A 20142-nucleotide genomic window follows, 5' to 3' on the forward strand; every position below is an offset into this window, starting at 1 on the left:
TTTGAAAATACCCCTATAAGGCTTGGAACTCATTCAAAATAGTTACAGACAAGTGAATCTTTGAAATAGTCATTCATGACATGTATGAAATCTTACAGTTCTTGCTAAAATACAGACCACTTCTGTTAGGAAATTCAAACTTTGTTTAGTCACTGATCATATTTTAGGAGCATAAACCCTTCTTGTGAGAATGTAAAATGAATCAAAAAATTAAATCAAATACCAAAATAAGTGTATCTTATTGTTGGGTTTTTTTTTGTTTGTTTGTTTGTTTGTTATTTAACCAATCAGAAGCAATCATTATAAATAAATGAGGATAGTAGCTATTATTAAGCCTGGCTCACAAAACACTGATTACTAAAGGGAATCAGAATAATGCAATTTCCTCTTGAACATCACCCAAATATCTTTCTGAAAGTAACAAAAGGCAGCGCTCTCTATGAGACACTCCTATAGCACGAATCACAGTAACAGCAGTAAAGCAATACCCCAGCTGCATATCTGTTTTCCACCAACATGGACTGATAAACACTACTGAATAACGTTCACAGGAGCTGCATTGAATGCCACCTGTCTGCAGATGGAAAGGCCCGAGAAGAATGTGTTGACAAATGCAAACTAGCTGGTGCGACCATCAGTGAAGCAGAAGGTTAGACTTGTCTTAAATTGCTTTCTTTTCCTTTACATTGTTCTTGAGAGGCAGGATCTCTGTGAAGGGCTTTTCAGTAGCTTGACCTCATTTGAACCAGGGCACTGGTTCAACATTAGGTTTTAAGAGTAAATGCATCCCATAAGACTAAAAACGTGATGGTTTGGTATACAAACAATTTAAAGTCATAGCGATTCTACTTGACTTCAGCTCTGTTGGCAAGTTCACCTTTGTTTAACAAATGCAATTGTAGAGAACTCCAGAATATATATATATGTATATATATATATATATATATATATATATATACATATATATATATATATATATTGTTTTTTAATTATAAGAGAAGAAAAATTTTAAAATAGCTAAATTTTAACCCCTAAACCTGAAATCATCCTTTATCATCCAATTGCCGTATTTCCGGATAGGACAAGGTGAAGTGTCATATGGGTTTCCGGAGAGCAGCCCTGAGATAGCAGGCAGGTTCTGGTTCATGGACATTTTCCCTCCGCTCCTTTATATGTGCTTTTATTATCAACTTCCACTCTTAACTCCCTGTCGCTCACCCCCCCAAATACAAGAAGGGCCTGTGACCTTTAACTGCTAACCAAATTCTGCTCTTGCTTTCTCTCACCTGTCATTTTAAGATTTAATGACTTAAACTCAGATTCTTTTTAATGGCAAAATGTCATCTCGAATATTTAAATCGGTTGTATTTTAGCTGGGAAAGCCACTTAAAAAATAATCTGTGAAGAAGATGAGTAGCTCCTCCTCAAGGGACAGGCTGGGGGGTTGTTTTTCCATCATCCCAACCTCTGCATTCTTGTGCGGCTCAGGTAGAACAGCTACTCTACACACATGAGACGTTACCAAGATATATCTCAGGCACAGGGCAAGATCAAGACAATTTATGACACTCCAAGATGTGTATCTTGAAGAGACAGACATGGAATAGAGAAATTAATCCATTTCCAAAGTGGAATAAGTTAGCAGCATTTATATTGTTTTGAAAATTACCTACATTGTTTCAAAATTGAGATTTCTGACTGTGCACAGTTGAATGACCCTGTATGGAGGAGCACGATTAGTGTTCAAAAGACCCCTCGGCTGTGCTTTTTTGGTGACTAAAGATAGATGTCCCAAATAACATAAATTAGGCAAGATGGTGTGTGCCTGACACTAATACTGAAAGCAGGAGGCAGTAAAAGCACTGAAGAAAGTAGCATTTGTGGACCGTCCACATTAGTAACTAGTTCAAAGTCAAAGCATATCCTCGGGCTTCATTTCACGGCCATTGAGATATTTACCAAGTATTTCTAAGAAATAGCTAAAAATTGCAGAAAATGCCCTGCAAATGACTAGAACTCCGTTCACAGGCAGCATGAGAAATTTGATGTGTTGGGGGGGTGGGTAGGGAAAGAGGAGTAAACCTTGGAAACATGGCAAGTATTGAACAGAGAGTTACTATAGTTAAATACACAGTTTTCTGAGTAGATTATCATAAATGCTTGGATTTGAGAGGAATACTAGGTCTCAAGGGACATTTAAAATATTTGCATGATTCTTTCTGTGTAACTGAGTAAATTATCTTCAAAATAGGGGAATACAACTATTTCTAACTTAGAAACTGAAAAGGGTAACTGGATTCCTAATATCATTTAAAGCATTAACCTTGCTGAATTTGAGAGAAAAAAATATACTTATCAGCCTATGAATTAAAAAGTCACTTTTCCAATGAGGATTTTTATAAGTTCCATTTCAAGTTACTCACCCAGTTATGACATTGATCACATCGCCTTGAAATTACCATCACATATTTGGTCTTGTATAGCGACTCTTATCAGACCATCCTTCCCCCCAACAAGGACATGGAGAGTAAAGTAAAATAGCATAACTTTATAATCCAAAGACATCATTCCTCAACTGTGCTGTGGAGACTTCAGTGAGCATCTCTAAAGACATGTGGTTTAACTTTACTCATTCCATTTTACCGAAAGTCACTTTTTAATTCACCCCAACACTCATGTACTCACAACATTATTATTCAAAGTGTGTTCAATGGAACACTAGTTCTGAAAATGTTAGATGGAAAACAGCACCCATGGTCATATCAGTTTCGGAAATGGGAAGCTAAGCTTTTTGTTTATTTCATGGGACTCCTGAAAAATCATGGATATTACATTGCATGTATTTTCAGGAATTTTCAGGGGAGGCAAAAGGAAGTAGATTCCCAGACTTCCTTGACCACAGAATCCTTGTCTTTTCCTTGGGAAACCATTTCCCATGAGAACTCCTGACTCATCCCCAGAGCACAGGTCTTAAACACATAGTTGTCATAATTCTGTGGTTGCATGCACATGGTTTATATTTCTGTATCCTTCCTGGACCTTCCTAGATGCCAGCCTCTTCACCCCCACTCTCACATTTCTTCCTTTCCTAAGTATAATTTCATGGACTGCCTGAGATCCTATTTTCATTGTATTATTCTAGGGCAGCACTGCTGGCACTCATAAAGGAGGGTAAAAAAGAAAGGTCCATTCCTTAATGAACAACAAAAGAAAACCTTAGCAGCTAATTATGCAAATCTCCAGCCCAAGCTGGACTCTTTCATTGCACATTCAGTAATACCATTTTAATACCCAAACATGACAAAACTGGCTAAATCTAGAGTCATAACAATCATGAAAAGGAGTGGTGAAGTAATTAAAGCAAGAAGGGAGTCACGACTCAAAGGTCATATTAACAGTTTCATGAAAACTTAAGTAATCCTGGTGAAGTAAATTAAGCCTCTCTGTACTTCAGTATAGCTTTTTAAAATAAAATAAAAAAGCAAGATTAATATTACTGAAAGGAGTGTTAAAATAAAATAAAAAAGCAAGATTAATATTACTGAAAGGAGTGTTATAAGCTATCTATGTATTTTCTACCTGAGAATAAAATGTTCCAGCAAGTAAGCTTGAGAGGAACAGAGTGGGTGTGTACTGTCATGGTAGAGAGGGAAAGGGAGGGAGAAAATTTCACCAATAAGAAAAGGCATATTCTCCAAGACTTCATGAATCCTAGTTAATTGAGCAGTGTGGTAGGAGGATATGTGGTAAAGGCCATCTAAAAATGACCAAAGTATGATTATATATGCAGTGCTATCCTATGACATAACACATGAAATAACACAAATATCACTGATCTACTATTGCCCAGAGGTTCCTGAATGTCACAATCCTATCACCTTATTAAAAATACTGTTAACTCACTAAAATACAAGCTCCTGTACATACCACTGCCCTCTCAAATCAGATACCCAGGAGGGTCCCTGGAATCCTTATTTGAAAAAAATCCCAGGTGATTTAGATAATCATAAACATTTGGGAATGACCAGATGAGAATGATTTAGAATTAGATTTCCTAATAGTCCTATGTAAATAGATGCTTCTAGTGAATTCATAAGCAATTTCTTCACTTAAATCTATCATTTGAAATCCTATCCAAAATGCTAAATGTTTTATTAGTCCCTTTTTTCATAGCTAATATAGACATTCTTCTCACAGACCCTGACACGCGTTTTTTTAATCTTATAAATTAAATGCAAAAACAACTCAACATTTTTCTTTCTGTGGCTACCACATTGTTGAGTGAGAAATAGCATATTATTTACTTTTTCTTTGTTAGAATCAAAGAAACACATACAGATTCTGTATGTGTTTTACTAGAACTTTTAAAATTAAAAGTTTTATTAAAACTTTTCTATTTAAGCTAATGAGAAAATTATGAGTCTAGCAAGAGTATGTCCAAGATTATCTGGGACAGTCCCAGTTTCAATATTTTGACGCACTGTGTCATAAATCACTAATATTGGATCATATGTCAAAATTTTAGGTTAAGAGCCAACAGTTGTTCTCTTTACAGGTTTCTGAAAAAAGTGTTTCATTGACCAAAAAAAAGGTGTAACAGTATCATTACAAAATCTTCAACTTAGAAGATAGGAGAATTTTAAGCAAGTTTTTTTTTTTTTTAATTTGGAAAATGTTACATAATTCTGGCATAGGTACCAGATCGCTAAAAATTCTAATAGTATTAACATCTCAGATGGACCATTTTACTGTATTTTCAATTTCTGTAGTGACATTCATTTTCTGCCTCTTGAATAAGCCCCATAAAAAAAAAAACATTTCTATTTGAAAAAGATGTGAGGAAAACTGGATTATGTTTGTGGGGTTTTTTTAAATTAGCAAAGAGGCTATACTGAATGGTAGGCAAACTGTCAGCTGGGTTCCTTTTAATCTGGGGCTTACTTTCATCCTCCCAGTCCTTGAGTACATAACATTTCAATGTCCATTTTCTGATATTAATTGATATTTACTATTGTGACAATACATGGCCAGCAATCTTGACTGTGGGAAAGGCCCCCTTGGAAGTATCAGTATCAGTTTGGGCTGCGTAGTCTTTTCCTGAAATGTAATCTAGGCTTCCTCCCAAATGCTCACAGCCAAGAGGAACATACAGCCCCTTCATCACCACAATCAGGGCCATTCTATTCCCAAAACAACTAGGCATACCTGCCTTCAAGCACTTTCACTCTATTGAAATCCTGGCCCCCATCAGTTTGATAAGTGCATTTGATGGTCAGTCCTGATTGACCACACCTGGAACTGTTCTTCTGGAACATGAATAGAAACTAAAACTTCAGGTGGTGGGAAAAATCCTGTGTTTTTCTATTCCTATTCTGCAGTGTTGTAAATTCCTATTTGCATATTAAAACTCAACACCACTATGCTTTAAAAATAATCTCTTTTGGAATCTCATTTAATCTAATGAATGACTCCTTTATCTGCAGATTTTTCAAAGGATGGTTCTGTTCCCTGTTCTCTGCAAGGAGAAAATGAATGTCTTATTACATTCCTAATAACTACAGATAATGAAGGGAAAAGCATCATTCACAGCATCAATGAGAAAGGTGGGTGGCATGCCTTCCATTGTCAATGGTAAGTGATACTACATGGGAGAGGAGGAAACAACAAGAAATACTTGGGGTAGCTTTCCAGGAAGGACATTTCCAGAATTTTCCCAGTGATTTAAATAGACCTGTTGAAAGGTTTGATGTGTTCCAATGTCTCTTCCTTAGCCCACATAACAAGATGTACTTGTACCAATCATGATCGCCTCAAAAACTGGCTGATGGTTTGTAGAAAGATGCACTGATTAAATCCAATATAAGCATAAGGTATATCTTTAGGAAAAGCTAGCAGCAGGGAGCCTAACAGTCTGAAAGAATGAGATTTGCATCAGGCAAACCTTGGCTCAAATCCTGCTCTACCACTTAATGGCTGCTTGACATTCGGAAGATACTTGCCTCTGAGTCTCTATTTCCTCATCTATAAAATTCTAAGGGTTGACTCAAGGATTAAATAGAATAATGCATATAAAACATTGCCAGTATGTGCCAGTAATGGGACATCGAGTCAGAAAAGACAGGGAGCAGCAGGTGAGGAAGGAAGGAAGTAATCCATACATAAAAGGACTCTGTTGCTTCTGTGGGTTTTCATCCATACCACCTCATGGAGTTTGCTTGGGGCTTGGGTAGCTCGCAAATAAAAATCTCATCTTCAGCGAAGGAGAGAGAGAAGTGTATATCGGATAGAGAAGAAAATCATGGGAAAGGTACTTCTCTTGAGAAGTTTGAAATTTTAGTGAGTTTCAGACTTACCTGGAGAGCTTGATAAAGCACCTGAGTCCGGTCTATCCTGAGTCAGCAGGTGTGATGTGTGGCCCAGGACTCTGCATTTTTTTATTGGAGAGAGAGAGGGAGAGAGCAAGCACAAGTTGGGGGTGGGAAAGAGCAGAGGGAGACTTCCCACTGAGCAGAAAGCCTGCTGCATCCCAGGGCCCCAAGATCACAGCCTGAGCCAAAGGAAGACTCTTAACCAACTGAACCACCCCAGTACCCCAAGGACTTGGCATTTTAATACTATTCTGCTACAGATGGCTTCAAGACTTCCCTGGCTGTGTTCTTAGATATTCACAGGTGCCTCTTTTCTGTCTTCAATTAATGATGTGTTCCTAAATCTTTCTGGCAGAAATGACAGCTGCATTAAATCAGATCTCTCCAGACTGTATCAGCAACCTCCTCCTCCTCTCCCCAAAAGCTTGGAGCCTGGTTCTGCCCCAGACAATAGCAGCAAGGGCAGGCTAGCAGGCAGATGTGTTTTGTTGTGCATGCTTGCTTATCAATGTGCCAACAAAATATTAAGTCCTGAATTTAAAGCCAAGAGTATCAAGCTGCCATCACTAAAGAGTGTAAAAACCAAAGCAAGACCAAAGTAACCAAAAAGTAAGTTCAAGACATTATAAATCAACCAAGAAAATACGGTTAGAAAAATACCACACTGCAGTGTTGAGGGTGAAGGAGACATAGAAGTCAGCACAATACAAGATACAAGGGGTTGATTGTGATCTTGGCCTTGAAGCTCATGTGGACAGAGTGCACCTGGAGACTGGATCTTGAAAATCTCATATAAACAACTTCTTTGAAATGCATATATAAAATGCTTTGTACAGGCCATTAGTTAAGGAAATTTAAGGTGAATCCTGCTGTACAAGGAAGAGTTACCTAATATAAAAAACCCGCTTCCTCATTACATGTTGTATAAAGTCAGATTCTTGGAACTACACCCTCCAACCCTCTTTGACAGTAGCAGTAGCTTTAGCAAGTTCTCCTGAAATCAAAGCCATCCCTTTTAATACAGATTCCATTGGAGACCTTTTTTTTTTTTTTTAAGATTTTTTATTTATTTGACAGAGAGATCACAAGTAGGTAGAGCGGCTGGGGGAAGCAGGCTCCCAGCTGAACAGAGAGCCCAATGTGGGACTCGATCCCAGGACCCTGAGATCATGACCCAAGCTGAAGGCAGAGGCTTAACCCACTGAGCCACCCAGGTGTCCCATGGATTCCATTGGAAAAATGAGTTCCAAACAACAAAAATGAACTAGAATTGTTTTTAATCCAGGGGCTTTTGTATCTGGTTGGTTTTGTTTTTATTTTTATTTTTTATTTTTACCTTTATTTGGGTGTGTAAGAGAAAGATGCTTTTAGCTGATAAGGGCCTCCTTGTTACTGAACTGTTGGTCATTTTTTTGTTTGTATGTTTGTTTGTTTTGGTGCTTCCACACAATCTGAGTGGCACATAAACACACCATCCTTCTGAAAGCACTCAGACTCTCTGATGACTTTTTATTAGGGCTTTTTATTCTCCCTATGCTTTTGTAGTAGGGAAAAGTGGGAGGAAAATTACCTTCCCAAGGCTTAAGGGGAGTCACCTGATAGCTCCAAGGAGGCTTCTCCCTGTTCATAGGTAGACCCCAAGCTTCCAGGGGCCCTGAAGACAGAGCCTGTCCTAGAATCTGTAGGCCCTTCTCACAGCACTAAGACCAGAGAATCCCAGGGTAGCCCATCAGACACAAGGGTAGGAAGGAGAAAGTGAAGGCTAAGGATTCCCGGGGTCCTACAAACAAATTTTAAAAGAAACCAATTGAACAGTCACCATCAGGGTGTGTGTGGCTGTAGGGAGAGCTTTGGCCGTCTTTTTTCCTATACCTGGAAGAATTTTCAGAGGAGAAGGGCCACATTCCTAAGAGCCACAGTCAAAAAATGACAGTTGGGAGACTTCCTGGCAGGGATGTGGGTGTGGATGTTATACCCACAGGTCCCAACGTGGAGGTTCCAGGCCCTTGAAGTCTTGAGGATAGAAAAGGAGGAAGACTATAGTTGTTGTTGTAATAATAATAATAATAATAATAATAGCTGCTCTCATTCATTGTGCCCTTATTAATGTCATATGCCAGGTATCATTCTATTTGCTTTACATGCATTAATTCTTTTAGCACCCTCCATATTACGACCATGTAAAGCAAGTGTTGCTATTATTTCCATTTTACAGATAAGGAAATTGAGGCAAAAAGAAGTTAAAAAATATGTTGGTCTAGCAGTAATTAAGTACCAGTGCTGGCTAGGGAGATCTGGCCGGCTGGCTGGGAGTCCATGCTCTTAACTACTTGTGCTATACTGCCTCCCACTGGCTGTATGGTCATAATAAATTCCTGGCTACTAGAAACATGTTGGATCAGCAGCATAGAAATGTTATGCAAACCTCATATGTAATTTTAAATTTTCTAGTAATCTCACTAAAAAGAATCTGGTGATATGGATTTTAGTCGTGTCTTATTCAGTCCATTCTATCCAAAATATCGCCATTTAGCATGTAATAAATAAATTATTGAGATGCTTTATTTTTTTCCATACTAAGTCTTCACAGTCAATGTGTATTTTATACTTAGCACACAACCTAATTCGGAAAAGTCACATTTCTGTGCTCAACAGCCACATGTGAGAGAGCTGGCAGATTGGCAGCTCAGGGACTCAGGACCCGAGAAGTAGCTGGCACTGGCCAGGACTCGACAGGCAACGTGGCACACAGTAGTGGCCCTCTTCTCCCACCTAGAAATATGTCTTCAGTCTGAGCATCTCAGGAAATACTAAAGAGAGTGTCAACAGTAGACATTTCTATTGTGTAATACCTGCTCTGGTATTTGGGCCAAAATCTTTTCTTGAGAAATGTAGAATATTTTAATGTGTAATATATTATCAATGTATAAATGTATAATGACTCTAAGTTCTTAAAAATTATCTCTGCCGGGCTATGTCTGTTCCTCCTTTATTTATTCTTTACCGGGGAGCCCTCCTAATTCACATTCTGGCTGCAGGGTCTTAGCAAGCTTCATCTTGCTTTCCATAAGAACATGCTACACCCCACCCCAGACATTTCGTTTTCGTCGTCAAAGATGTAGCCAGTATATATTCTCACTGACACATGCCTGCCACTTTCTTTGCAGGACTGTTGCTAACCTCTTAAAAGCAGCCATGATTCATTTGCTATGCTGGAAACAGTCTTTGAATCTTTATACTACAGTAACTACTTCATTAGCTCCTTTACTTATTTCTGCATAATCTCCTTACATGTTTTTTTTTTTTTTTTAATCCAAAGAACAGAAGTGTGTGAGGCCAGGCATCATGCTGTTGTGGGGTCATTAGTCCTGCTCAAAATCAGATCAGTTATAGATCCTTACCTTGAAAGCAGCATGACTAGTCCTGTGTGTATAACTCTCCTTATTAAATATCTAAAGGCAATAAGAGTTGGGATAAACTAAGCATGATTCATTTCCTCCCCAGATACCACAGATTTGCCTCACTACTTGCAGAGGGAGGCAGATATTTAATGATAATTTTTATGTGGGATTTTTTTTCTCATGAAAGCAAGGGGAGAGCTTAATTATAATGTTTCATTAAGAAATGTATCATCTCCCAGGAATATTGCAAGAATTAGTAGTCATTCTGCTGTCAGTGAGGGAAGGCACTGTATAATTGTGAAATTATATTAATATCATCAATAGAGTCAAAATAACATTTCAGAGAATGTTCCAGTTGAAAGGACTATACAGAACATCTAGTTTCCCAAACTTCCCTGAAAATAAGAATCCCTTGGGATACTGTTAATAATAAAAAAATATCTGTGGCTCCATCTAAGACCCACTGAATCAGAATCTCTGGGGAGGGATCTAGGAAGCTGTGAGTTTAATAAGCATGAGCACCTGCACTGTCTTATCCTCAGGGAAGTTAAGGGATTGCTGAAGTCCCACACCTTTGTTTGATGGTTGAGGATCCCAGGGCTCAGAGAGATCAGGGGAATTGTATATCAGACGGCTACTATACATCAGAGGGCAACTGAACCCACCTCTCCTGACCCCAGTCCAGGAAATTCCCAGGACACCAGAGCACTGATTAACATTAAAACAAAACTAAAAGTCATCATTGTCTTCTGTCTATTAAAAAAAGAAAAAAGAAGCAGCAGCAAGTAGTAAACTTCTTAGGAGGGTGGGTTTTATATAATTTTGAATATAATCTCCTACACAGTTCATGTTTCAAGGAAATCCATGAACAAGTAACATCGTATGTGTGTGTGTGTGTGTGTGTGTGTGTGTGTGAATGAACACACACATATGCATTTCATTTCGATCCTGTCATGTACCCAGAAAAGACCATTTTTGTTATTAAACCCTAGTCTTTTTCACGGTCCTTTGAATATACTGTGCATTAATCCTCTTTCTTGGATTCTAACTCTTTTTGGGTCAGTCATTCAAGTATATATCCATTTGCCTTAAATAACCAAACTCTATCTTTTGTTCTCCTTTGTAGGAATAGGACTTTCCTTCAACAAGTAACTCATTTTTTTTAAAAATACAGCAAAATGAAACATGTTACTATTTCCTTCTACCAGAAAAAAATATGGTTGGAAAATTAAATGAGAAATGTTTTCTCTACATCACAAGATTTATTTTACCATCTATCCTCCTTTTTTTTTTTTTAAAGTAAAGTTTTTAAGGCTCCATGCTGGGAGCCCCAGGGCTTGAACTTGGGAGACCCAGGGCTTGGACTTACGGCCCTGGGATCAAGACCTGAGCTAAGAGCAAGAGCTGGATGCTCAACCAACTGAGCCACCCAGACACTCCAATTATACCATCTTCTTAATATAATTTTCTTTGTTTCCACAGATTGTCCAAAGCCCCCAAACATTCCCATGATTATGTTAGGGGTTTCACTGGCTATTCTTCTCATTGGGGTCGTCCTACTGTGCATTTGGAAGCTGCTGGTGTCATTTCATGATCGTAAAGAAGTTGCCAAATTTGAAGCAGAACGGTCTAAGGCCAAGTGGCAAACGGTATGTAAACCCTTGGGGGCTATTCCTTGTCCAGGGGAGAAAGTGACTTGTGGAAGAGATAGATGTCAGCTTTCTTCCACTCTAATAGAGAGTGAGAATGTCATATTCTTTCCCTACCCCTTTCACTGCGTCCCTAACAGCTATGATTTATTTTCTGCTTTGAGGACAAAGGAACCTCCGTCCATTATCTGGGAGCTTGATAGTGCTCAGAGCAGGCATTTTTCTAAGTGTGGCGGGGATTTCCCCCACTCGGAAGAGTCTCATGAAACTCCTTATATAGCTGCTTAGGGACATCAAGGAAATACACTTAATCTTGATCACCAAGAGGAGCATTCAGGCTCCATTTGATAAAGCATAGGTGCTGTATCTAAATGCCTCCATAAATCGGTTGTGTTACAGCCAAAGGAATAATGTTCATGAGTAGCATGGCGGTTCATGCCAATTTCCATAGAGATACTCATTACTTATAATAGGTCACCATGCCAAATTGAGAAGACTTTTTAAATACCATCCAGTTAGTGCCTCTGAATAACAAATTTTAAAGAGCTACCTGAAAAATACCTAAAAAGTGTCAACCATTATTTATTTGTACTCCATAGATATAATTCATGTGTCTCCTCTTCACAGTAGACAAACACAAAACAGGACTCCAATTTTCTGTGTTTCTTTTCCACAAGACAGATAATTACATTTCTGGAGGGCCATAGAAACAATTTCATGGTTTTAATTTCATCTTTCTATCTCTAATGGTGTGCCCAGCTCTCTAAAAGCAATTATCTTACATTGCTGATTCTAAATACAGTGATTTCACTGGAGAAAATATAGAAAAACACAATGTTCCTTTGGGTTCATCTGCCCAAATAAATGGATATTAACACTTTTTTCCTCTAAGTATATAGTGATATCTTCAGTTTTTAAAGCAAATAGAATTTCTCTTTTGGATAAATTTGTCTTGATGAGGGACATCTGTATCTTATGCAGTTATTTTGAAGTAACCCCAACATATGGCACAGGGCAATGGACAGTGAAAATTTTCATCTACTTCATCTTCCTGTTAAAAATGCCTTTAGAAACAACAAGCAAATTCAGCACATGGATCTTGTTTTGATCCTAATTTGAACAGCCCAACTATAAAAATACATTTCTTGGACAACCCTAAGAAGGATAATATAGACTGGGTATTAGAATGATAGCTAGGAATTATGATTAATTTGATTAGGTAAAATAGTGGCATGATGACTTTGCTAGAAAATATCCATATTTTGGAATGAAAGGAAATGAATAGGTTTGCTTTGAAATAATTCAGCCAAAGGAGAACGAGGGATAGTGAAGTAAATGTGGCAAAATCTTGATAATTGTTGAATCTGGGTGAGGAGTCTGGAGAAGTTTGTTATATAGCTTTCCTCTTCTTTTGTGTATGTATGAATTTTTCATAATTAAATAAGACCCTTTAGGAAAGTAAATTTGGACTTGTAATGAAAATATAACTTATCCATACATAACAAGGAAAATGTAACCTGATAGTTTAGTTTGCTGACTTAGAACACGGTATTATAAGGCTAAAGTGTTGGGTCAATTAACTTCAACCGATCCCCTGGCCATAGATGTTTTTAACTCTCACCAGCTCTCAAGCAAATGCTTGGCAGTGGTCAAAAAGGGCAATCAGGCAAAAGAATATAGTTAAGGTGGCACAAAGAACCATATGGCAGTAGTTGGTTGAACAATGCTAGCCCTGTAAAGTAGTTTGAGTAATCCCATTTTCAGTGTAAGGAAACTGAGGCTCAGAGAAGTTAAGAGACTTCCCAAATGATTGGTCCATAGTGGAGCTGAAAACCTGACTGCAGCCTCTTCCAAGCACAGCCTTGACCCTCCTGGAAATAATAAGCAGGTGTTCTGCAAACAAGTACTTGGGCAATGATGTGATGTGTATCTACTAACCAGCACATTTTAATGTTCTCATACAAAGGCATGAATACTGACAAATAATTAATATCTTTAAAATAACATTTTAATTATCAGTTAATTTCCTCAAAACATGCATTGTTTTCCCTCAGGATGTAGAACATGACTGAAATTCAAATGCTGAATTTTTACTGTTTCTTCATCTAAAATGGAATAAAAATAGGCATTAAACAGATAAAAATCATAAATGAAAAATATTATTCCCTTGTTAAATTGAGTTTCTTTGAATAACAAATATTTGATGTTCTTGACTACATAATAACTGGGTAATAATTATTCACTTGGATGCAAAAGAGCTTTAATTCAAATAATTCAATTCAAATTTCACTAATATATCCTATTAAAAATGTTATTCAGTACATCTATTTTTGGGGTCCTCGACTTGATTCCATTTTTAATTTAAAACCTGTTTCTTGGGGCACCTGGGTGGCTCAGTGGGTTAAAGCCTCTGCCTTCGGCTCAGGTCATGATCTCAGGGTCCTGGGATCGAGCCCCGCATCGGGCTCTCTGTTCAGCAGGGAGCCTGCTTCCTCCTCTCTCTCTCTCTCTCTCTCTCTCTGCCTGCCTCTCTGCCTACTTGTGATGTCTGTCTGTCAAATAAATAAATAAAATCTTTAAAAAAAATAAAATAAAAATAAAACCTGTTTCTTCCTGAAGAACTGAATTTGACTGGTCTTCAAACCCCAGGGGACCTCCAGGGTTGGTAGGGATAGTTGGGTCTCCTAACCCATAGGCCTCCATTGGACTCCAAAAGTGACAGAGCTCAGGACAAGAAAGAGCTTTGTTTCTTACTCCTTGAAACATTTCATCAAATCTATAAAGAAAGCTTACCTTTTATTATACTTGTAAAAATAACCTCCCCATCCATATTCTTTATGAAAACACAAAGGGAAGATATTTAAATTCATCTTTGATTAGACATTTTTTCTAGGATGACACGTCATTAACTAGAGGCAAAAAATGTTCAGTCTGACATTTCTTGCAGTCATGGATTGACTTTTGTACTGTACTAAGCGAATCAGGTCTGCATTTGGCAGTTAGGCAATCATTAAGAGAGCTGTGGGTCATGACAGCGAGCTTTCTTATTACTACTTTTTTAAGCTCTAAGAATGTGCCATTGCATTTACAGAATCTACAGCCTAAATTAGCACCCCCGGACTCCTGGGGAAATCAGCCTGGTCACCTCAGATCAGGGGGGACCCGAACCTTGTCTAAAGAGTGAAAGACTTCAGACCCATGGGAAATGGAGACCCAAGCCTGTATCTCAGCTGGAAATCCTCTGTAGAGATGTTTCCACCCACAGGGCACTAGAGGAGACAGTATTAGACATTGCCAAGCTTTTTCTGCAAACAAAACCTGCTCTGAGCTTCTTCTCTTGAGTTCTGATCAGCAGCTGAGGGCAGGAAACACGATTGCCTTCCAGCAATATATACTTGCTCTTTCTCCACCTTTAAAGTCCCGCCTTACCCTCCTACTACGGTGGCGTCTGTTTCATCCATCACCCCTATTACCACGTCCAGGCCCTACAACTAGCTTTGCAAGAGATGCCCCTAAATATTGTTGACTTGAATAAAGTTGCTTCAAAATACAGAATGAAAACTGCACAATCAAAATTAATATTCAGCTGAATGTCTACAAAATAACATCATGTATTCAGTCAATTACAACTTAAGTCAACGCCTTTATAGTGCATACTTAGTGTGGAATGTGGTGCATTTTATTATGTTCGTTTGTCTGTTTGTTTGAGAGAGAGAGAGAGAGAGAGAAGAGAGACAGCATGAGGAGAGGGGCAGGGCGAGGGGAGGGAGAGAACCAAGCAGATTCCACACTTAGTACAGAACCATATGCAGGGCTCAATCTCACAACCCTGAGATCATGACCTGAGTTGAAACCAAGAGTTGGACCCTCGGGGCACCTGGGTGGCTCAGTCCTTAAGTGTCTGCCTTCGGCTCAGGGCATGATCCCAGGTTCTGGGATCGAGCCCCGCATCGGGCTCCCTGCTCAGCGGGAATCCTGCTTCTTCCTCTCCCTCTCCCCCTGCCTGTGTTCCCTCTCTCGCTGTGTCTCTATCTGTCAAATAAATAATTAAAATCTTAAAAAAAAAAAAAAAAAAAAAGAGTTGGACCCTCAACTGACTGAGCCACCCAGGTGCCCCACATTTTAATATGTTTGACATGATACAGGATAGGGCCCACAAAAGAGTTCCTGGTCCTATGACGAGCTAAGCTGGCCCTGCTCACAGCCCATTTACTCTTTCAGAGTATTTTTTTTCTCTTCCCTAAGGTTCCCCCTTCCTCCTGGACAATGCTCCACTTGTCATCCCCAGCCTGCACTTATTTTTGTCATTTTTCCTCTTCAATTGAGTCCTTTATTTTTCTGTAACCAACTTAAACTTAATAGCTTGTAGTCTTTATTTATTTATTTATTTATTTATTTATTTATTTGACAGACAGAGATCACAACCAGGCAGGCAGAGGCAGGCAGAGAGAGAGGAAGGGAAGCAGGCCCTCCACCGAGAAGAGAGTCCGATGCAGGGCTCGATCCCAGGACCCTGGGACCACAACCCAAGCCGAAGGCAGAGGACTTAACCCACTGAGCCACCCAGGCATCCTGTATAGCTTGTACTTTTAACCTTAATAGAATTCATACATGATTTTTGTTTCCAAATGAGACTCTACCTGCATTTAAGACCACATCACTCTCCAAATTCCAAGTTCTTACAGCAGCAGGACTAAATAGGGACTAGAGCATGCTCAGAATTATCTAGGTTGACTTCAGGAGTAGAAGCAGTATGGTGACTTGGCCTTCACTCATCATTCACCACCAAGGAGCCTCTTTTCTGTTTGCCCTCATTACTGAGATAGTATCTTTCCCTGAAGGCAGAAGAACAAAGGTAACATGTTACTCAGTCAGATGTCAGGCCACTGGCTCTGGACAACATAGAAGCAGGTGCAAGTGTGATTCCTCCTCACAATAAAGACACTGAGGCAGATCCAAAGGTGACAAGTGGGGAGATGCCTGGGAATGTTTTTCAATTTTATTCAGTTCTTCCAAGAACTGAGAGAAATGTACTGGGAAAGCAAATACAATAGTGGTTTTTGAAATCTATGTCTAGAACTTACTGCCATCTCTACAGTTCATGGGTTAAGGTGACCAAATACAAGATTTAGTAATTTGGAAGGTCATTGGTGGTACCCAGACTTCATACACAAGTAGAAATGGTCTTGGGAATGTTGAATGTAAAAGCTCCGGGGAGAGTATCTTTCTAACCCACTCCAAAACTTAGAGAAAAGGAAATTCCAATTGTGAAGAAGAAGTATGAATCAGAACTAATAAGAAGAAGCAGCATTTACTGAGCACTCAATATGTGCCGGGGTCTGTGCTAAAGTATGTTATTTCATGGATGAGTTTGGGCACTTTGGTAATGCCTCCTGTGGGTGAGGACACCACCACTCAGAATTGCTTAAGTGAGGTCATGTGGTGGCGCTGGGTTTGAACCCAGGCTGTCTGACATTCATGCCTGTGTGGTCAACCTTGGAAAGTGGGAGAGAAGAAACTGTACTTTACTCGGACATCTTGAGCCTGCCTAGAGCAATTTAACCAAAGGAGAGAAACTGCAGGATCAAGCTTGGCGTTTCTTTAAACACTCACAGAGACTCAGTCCTGCTTGTCTTGGTGATGGCTCCTAGAAACATATCTACAACCCGAGAAGCACAGCTGAATTGTCCAGAGATTGGCACAAATCCTCTGCACTGCCCCAAAGGCAAAGCCATCTTGCCCAACCTATCTTGGGGCCTGCACGTCTTCCTGAGCCCCAAGTTTCACACACTAGTGCCTTGTGAATGTGTGTTTCACACACTGTTATTCTCTAGTAAGCAATGCCACCAAATTCTTTTACCATCTAGAGCAGGCGTTCACTGTCCTGGGGATCTTTCCTTGTTTCTCCAAGCAACTAGATGTTTCTCCTGAATTTTAATCTCATTTTAGCAGGATTATCAGTGCCCTTGTGTGATACCTCCCACTAACACTACATCTCTTAAAGGCAGACGCTATGTCATTCACCCTTGTATGCTTCTACAAGTTCACTTCTCCCGTTTTTTACTTTTTTTCAACTTATATTTCATTTTGGGGCCACCTATTGATTCATTCTATTCATTCAGTAAATATTGAGTGCTTGCTGTTGGCTAGACACTTCTTTCAATTCTGGTAAAACCACAGTGAACCAAACAGCCGAAGTCTTAGTTTCTATCTGTAAATTAGTGTGTTTTCAAACAGAGTAGGATTTTTATGATACATATAAGGCACTGGTCCTGCATATTAAAAATTTTAATGTAGAAGTATAAATTTTAAAATGCTAAGAGGCCTGGCTAGCTCAGTCGGTAGAACATGAGACTCTTAAAATGCTAAGAGTATGATTGATCAAATTTATTCAAATGGCTTCCAAACTTGAGTCTGACTCTCTTCTTCTAGTTCATAATGGACAATGAAATTATTTAAATATATTAAAGTCATGTAATAACATGCTTTCATTTGAACTTTTTTTTTTTTTTTAGGGAACCAATCCATTATACAGAGGCTCCACCAGTACCTTTAAAAATGTAACCTATAAACACAGGGAAAAACAAAAGATGGACCTTTCCACAGATGGATAGAACTACTTCATGCATGAAAAAAGTCTGCTTCACTGATATGAAATGTTAATGCACTATTTAATTTTTCTTTTTTTTGTTGCTTGAAAACGAGGTTGGTTTAAGATAATAATAGGTCATTTGGAGATCAGTCATTGTCTGTATGAAGGTTAGAGACTGTGTTGGCAGGTTCGAAATAATCAGGAAGAGAAATATCCTTAGTGAAGGGGTGACTTTGGGGATCATTGAGGAATACTAACTCTGGTGCATTAATGCCTCAAAAAATCATCAAAATGACACAGGGGGGCCTGATTTGCATTTGAAAAATGTTTGAAATTAGAATCTCATTTATTGCAGGAATATAACTACCTGAAGTCTTTGTCTCAGCAAAGTCACAAAGTCCATATGCTCACATTAAATAATCACACTTGTGAATTAATTCTAATCTTTTAGTAAGTCTGCCCTTTCCTAAAGGTGGATTCTTCTAAAAATCTATGAAAAATGAGACGCTGACTTTTACTTCAACAGAGAGGACGGAATTCTTCTAATGTCCCAAATGTAATAAGTGTTAATAATTTCTGTGGATTTGCATGTACCCAAAAGTCAGGTACACACACAAATAAATATTTTAGAAGAAGAAATAATTTATAAATTAGAAAGTAAAAAAAAAGAAAATTATCAGTAAAAACAAAATAGTTGGTTTATCAATTAAATTATTTCTAATTACCTGAAGAAGAAATTTCTACACTCAGTTTCCCTCCTGATCCTGAGTTTTCAAACCACTACTTGTCCCATATTTCTCAATCCATTTTTACTTAGTATCATAGTCATCTAAACCCTGGAGATGTCATATGAGAGTTTTAATTTCTTATTCAAATTTACTTTAAATGGTTAGATAATCAAAAGGAGCTCCAATAATGCAAAATGAACACGGGTTGAAGAGAATAACACTTTAAATGGCTTTAAAGAAAACACATCAAGAGTACAGTCTCTCATGAGTAACAGGCTTTCTATCTATATTCGTTTCCATTTATATAACCTAACTTGCACATTTCTGCTGCATATGGTGACTATGCATCTTGTACTTACTTTAAAAATAAGATTTTACTTGCAAACTACATGTGGTTAATTAGGGATCCATAGGTTGATTGAGGATATGGACTCCATAGAATATTATTTCCTATTAGTACTGCTTCACAGAGCACTGTCATCTTATTTGATAAGGAAGCTAAGCCTCAGAGAGTGAGTAGAAAAATTAGTCCAGAATCTAGATCTTCCAGCTCCAAGCTATTTCTTCTCTCCACAGTATGAGGCTAACTCTTTTGTCCATGAAATGATGGAAATATTTGATTAGTTAAGCAATAATCATCATTTGTTTGAAAATGTCCTGAGATGAAAATAGCATTCAAACTACTGGAGCAGAGGTGAGGTCTTGTACTTTGGTGCAGTGTTTATTATCTTTGAGTAAACTGACTGTGAAATCTTTTACTAGGTGAATAGTTCATTATGAATGGAAGTTTCAAATGTACCCACTGAATTGGCAAAGATAATCTATGATGTTTCCTCAATCCTACCTTATAGATCTGTACACATCTGATCACTTGGAGTCTTATTTCTTTTCTAGTTTCTAAATAACTCAGGTAAATCAGACACTTGGGGAATACACAGCTATACTAAAAGAATTACTAAACAATCACCTTGGACACCTGAAGGGCAGATGTACCCCCGTGTTCCTGACTGAAGCCCGGGGTCTGGGGAAAATCTACAGAAACAAAGATGTTGCAACAGTGATGATGCAACAATGGTATTCACCTCTACATGTGATATTTTTTATTATTACTAGAATGGGATTCTAGAAAATATGAGTTTCCTTTGTGTGTATATTGGGGAAGGTAGAGAAGAATCTGCTATTTCTCTGAATACTGTTTTGACCCAAGGCTGGACCTTGAAAAGGCCAAAACATTAACAGTAGTACTTCTGTTCACTGAAGAGTTATATTACATGAAGATAAATGGTTTTTTTGTAAGTTGTTTTATTGTATTATGTGTTGACATAAATAAACATGGTAATTTAAACAATGAACCTTAGATGGATGATAATTCCTTTTATTTACTTGGTACAAAACCCTCTTCTT

The 20142-nt window shown here is 38.3% G+C and overlaps 1 protein-coding gene across 4 annotated transcripts in view; it reads left to right on the top strand.

Annotated features, from left to right (window-relative positions):
- Positions 1-20094, top strand: part of ITGB6 (integrin subunit beta 6) — a 128983-nt gene extending 108889 nt beyond the window's left edge. For all 4 annotated transcript variants that reach the window (XM_080798304.1, XM_080798305.1, XM_080798303.1 and 1 more), the window contains 4 exons: positions 552-649; positions 5484-5603; positions 11252-11418; positions 17934-20094. In XM_080798304.1, coding sequence (XP_080654430.1) covers positions 552-649; positions 5484-5603; positions 11252-11418; positions 17934-18032 — 484 coding nt within the window. In that variant the 3' untranslated portion in view covers positions 18033-20094. The remainder of the gene's footprint in view (positions 1-551; positions 650-5483; positions 5604-11251; positions 11419-17933) is intronic.
- Positions 20095-20142: the final 48 nt, after the last annotated feature.

This window comes from Martes martes, assembly GCF_963455335.1.
Source record: "Martes martes genome assembly, chromosome: 3".
NCBI lineage: Eukaryota > Metazoa > Chordata > Mammalia > Carnivora > Mustelidae > Martes > Martes martes.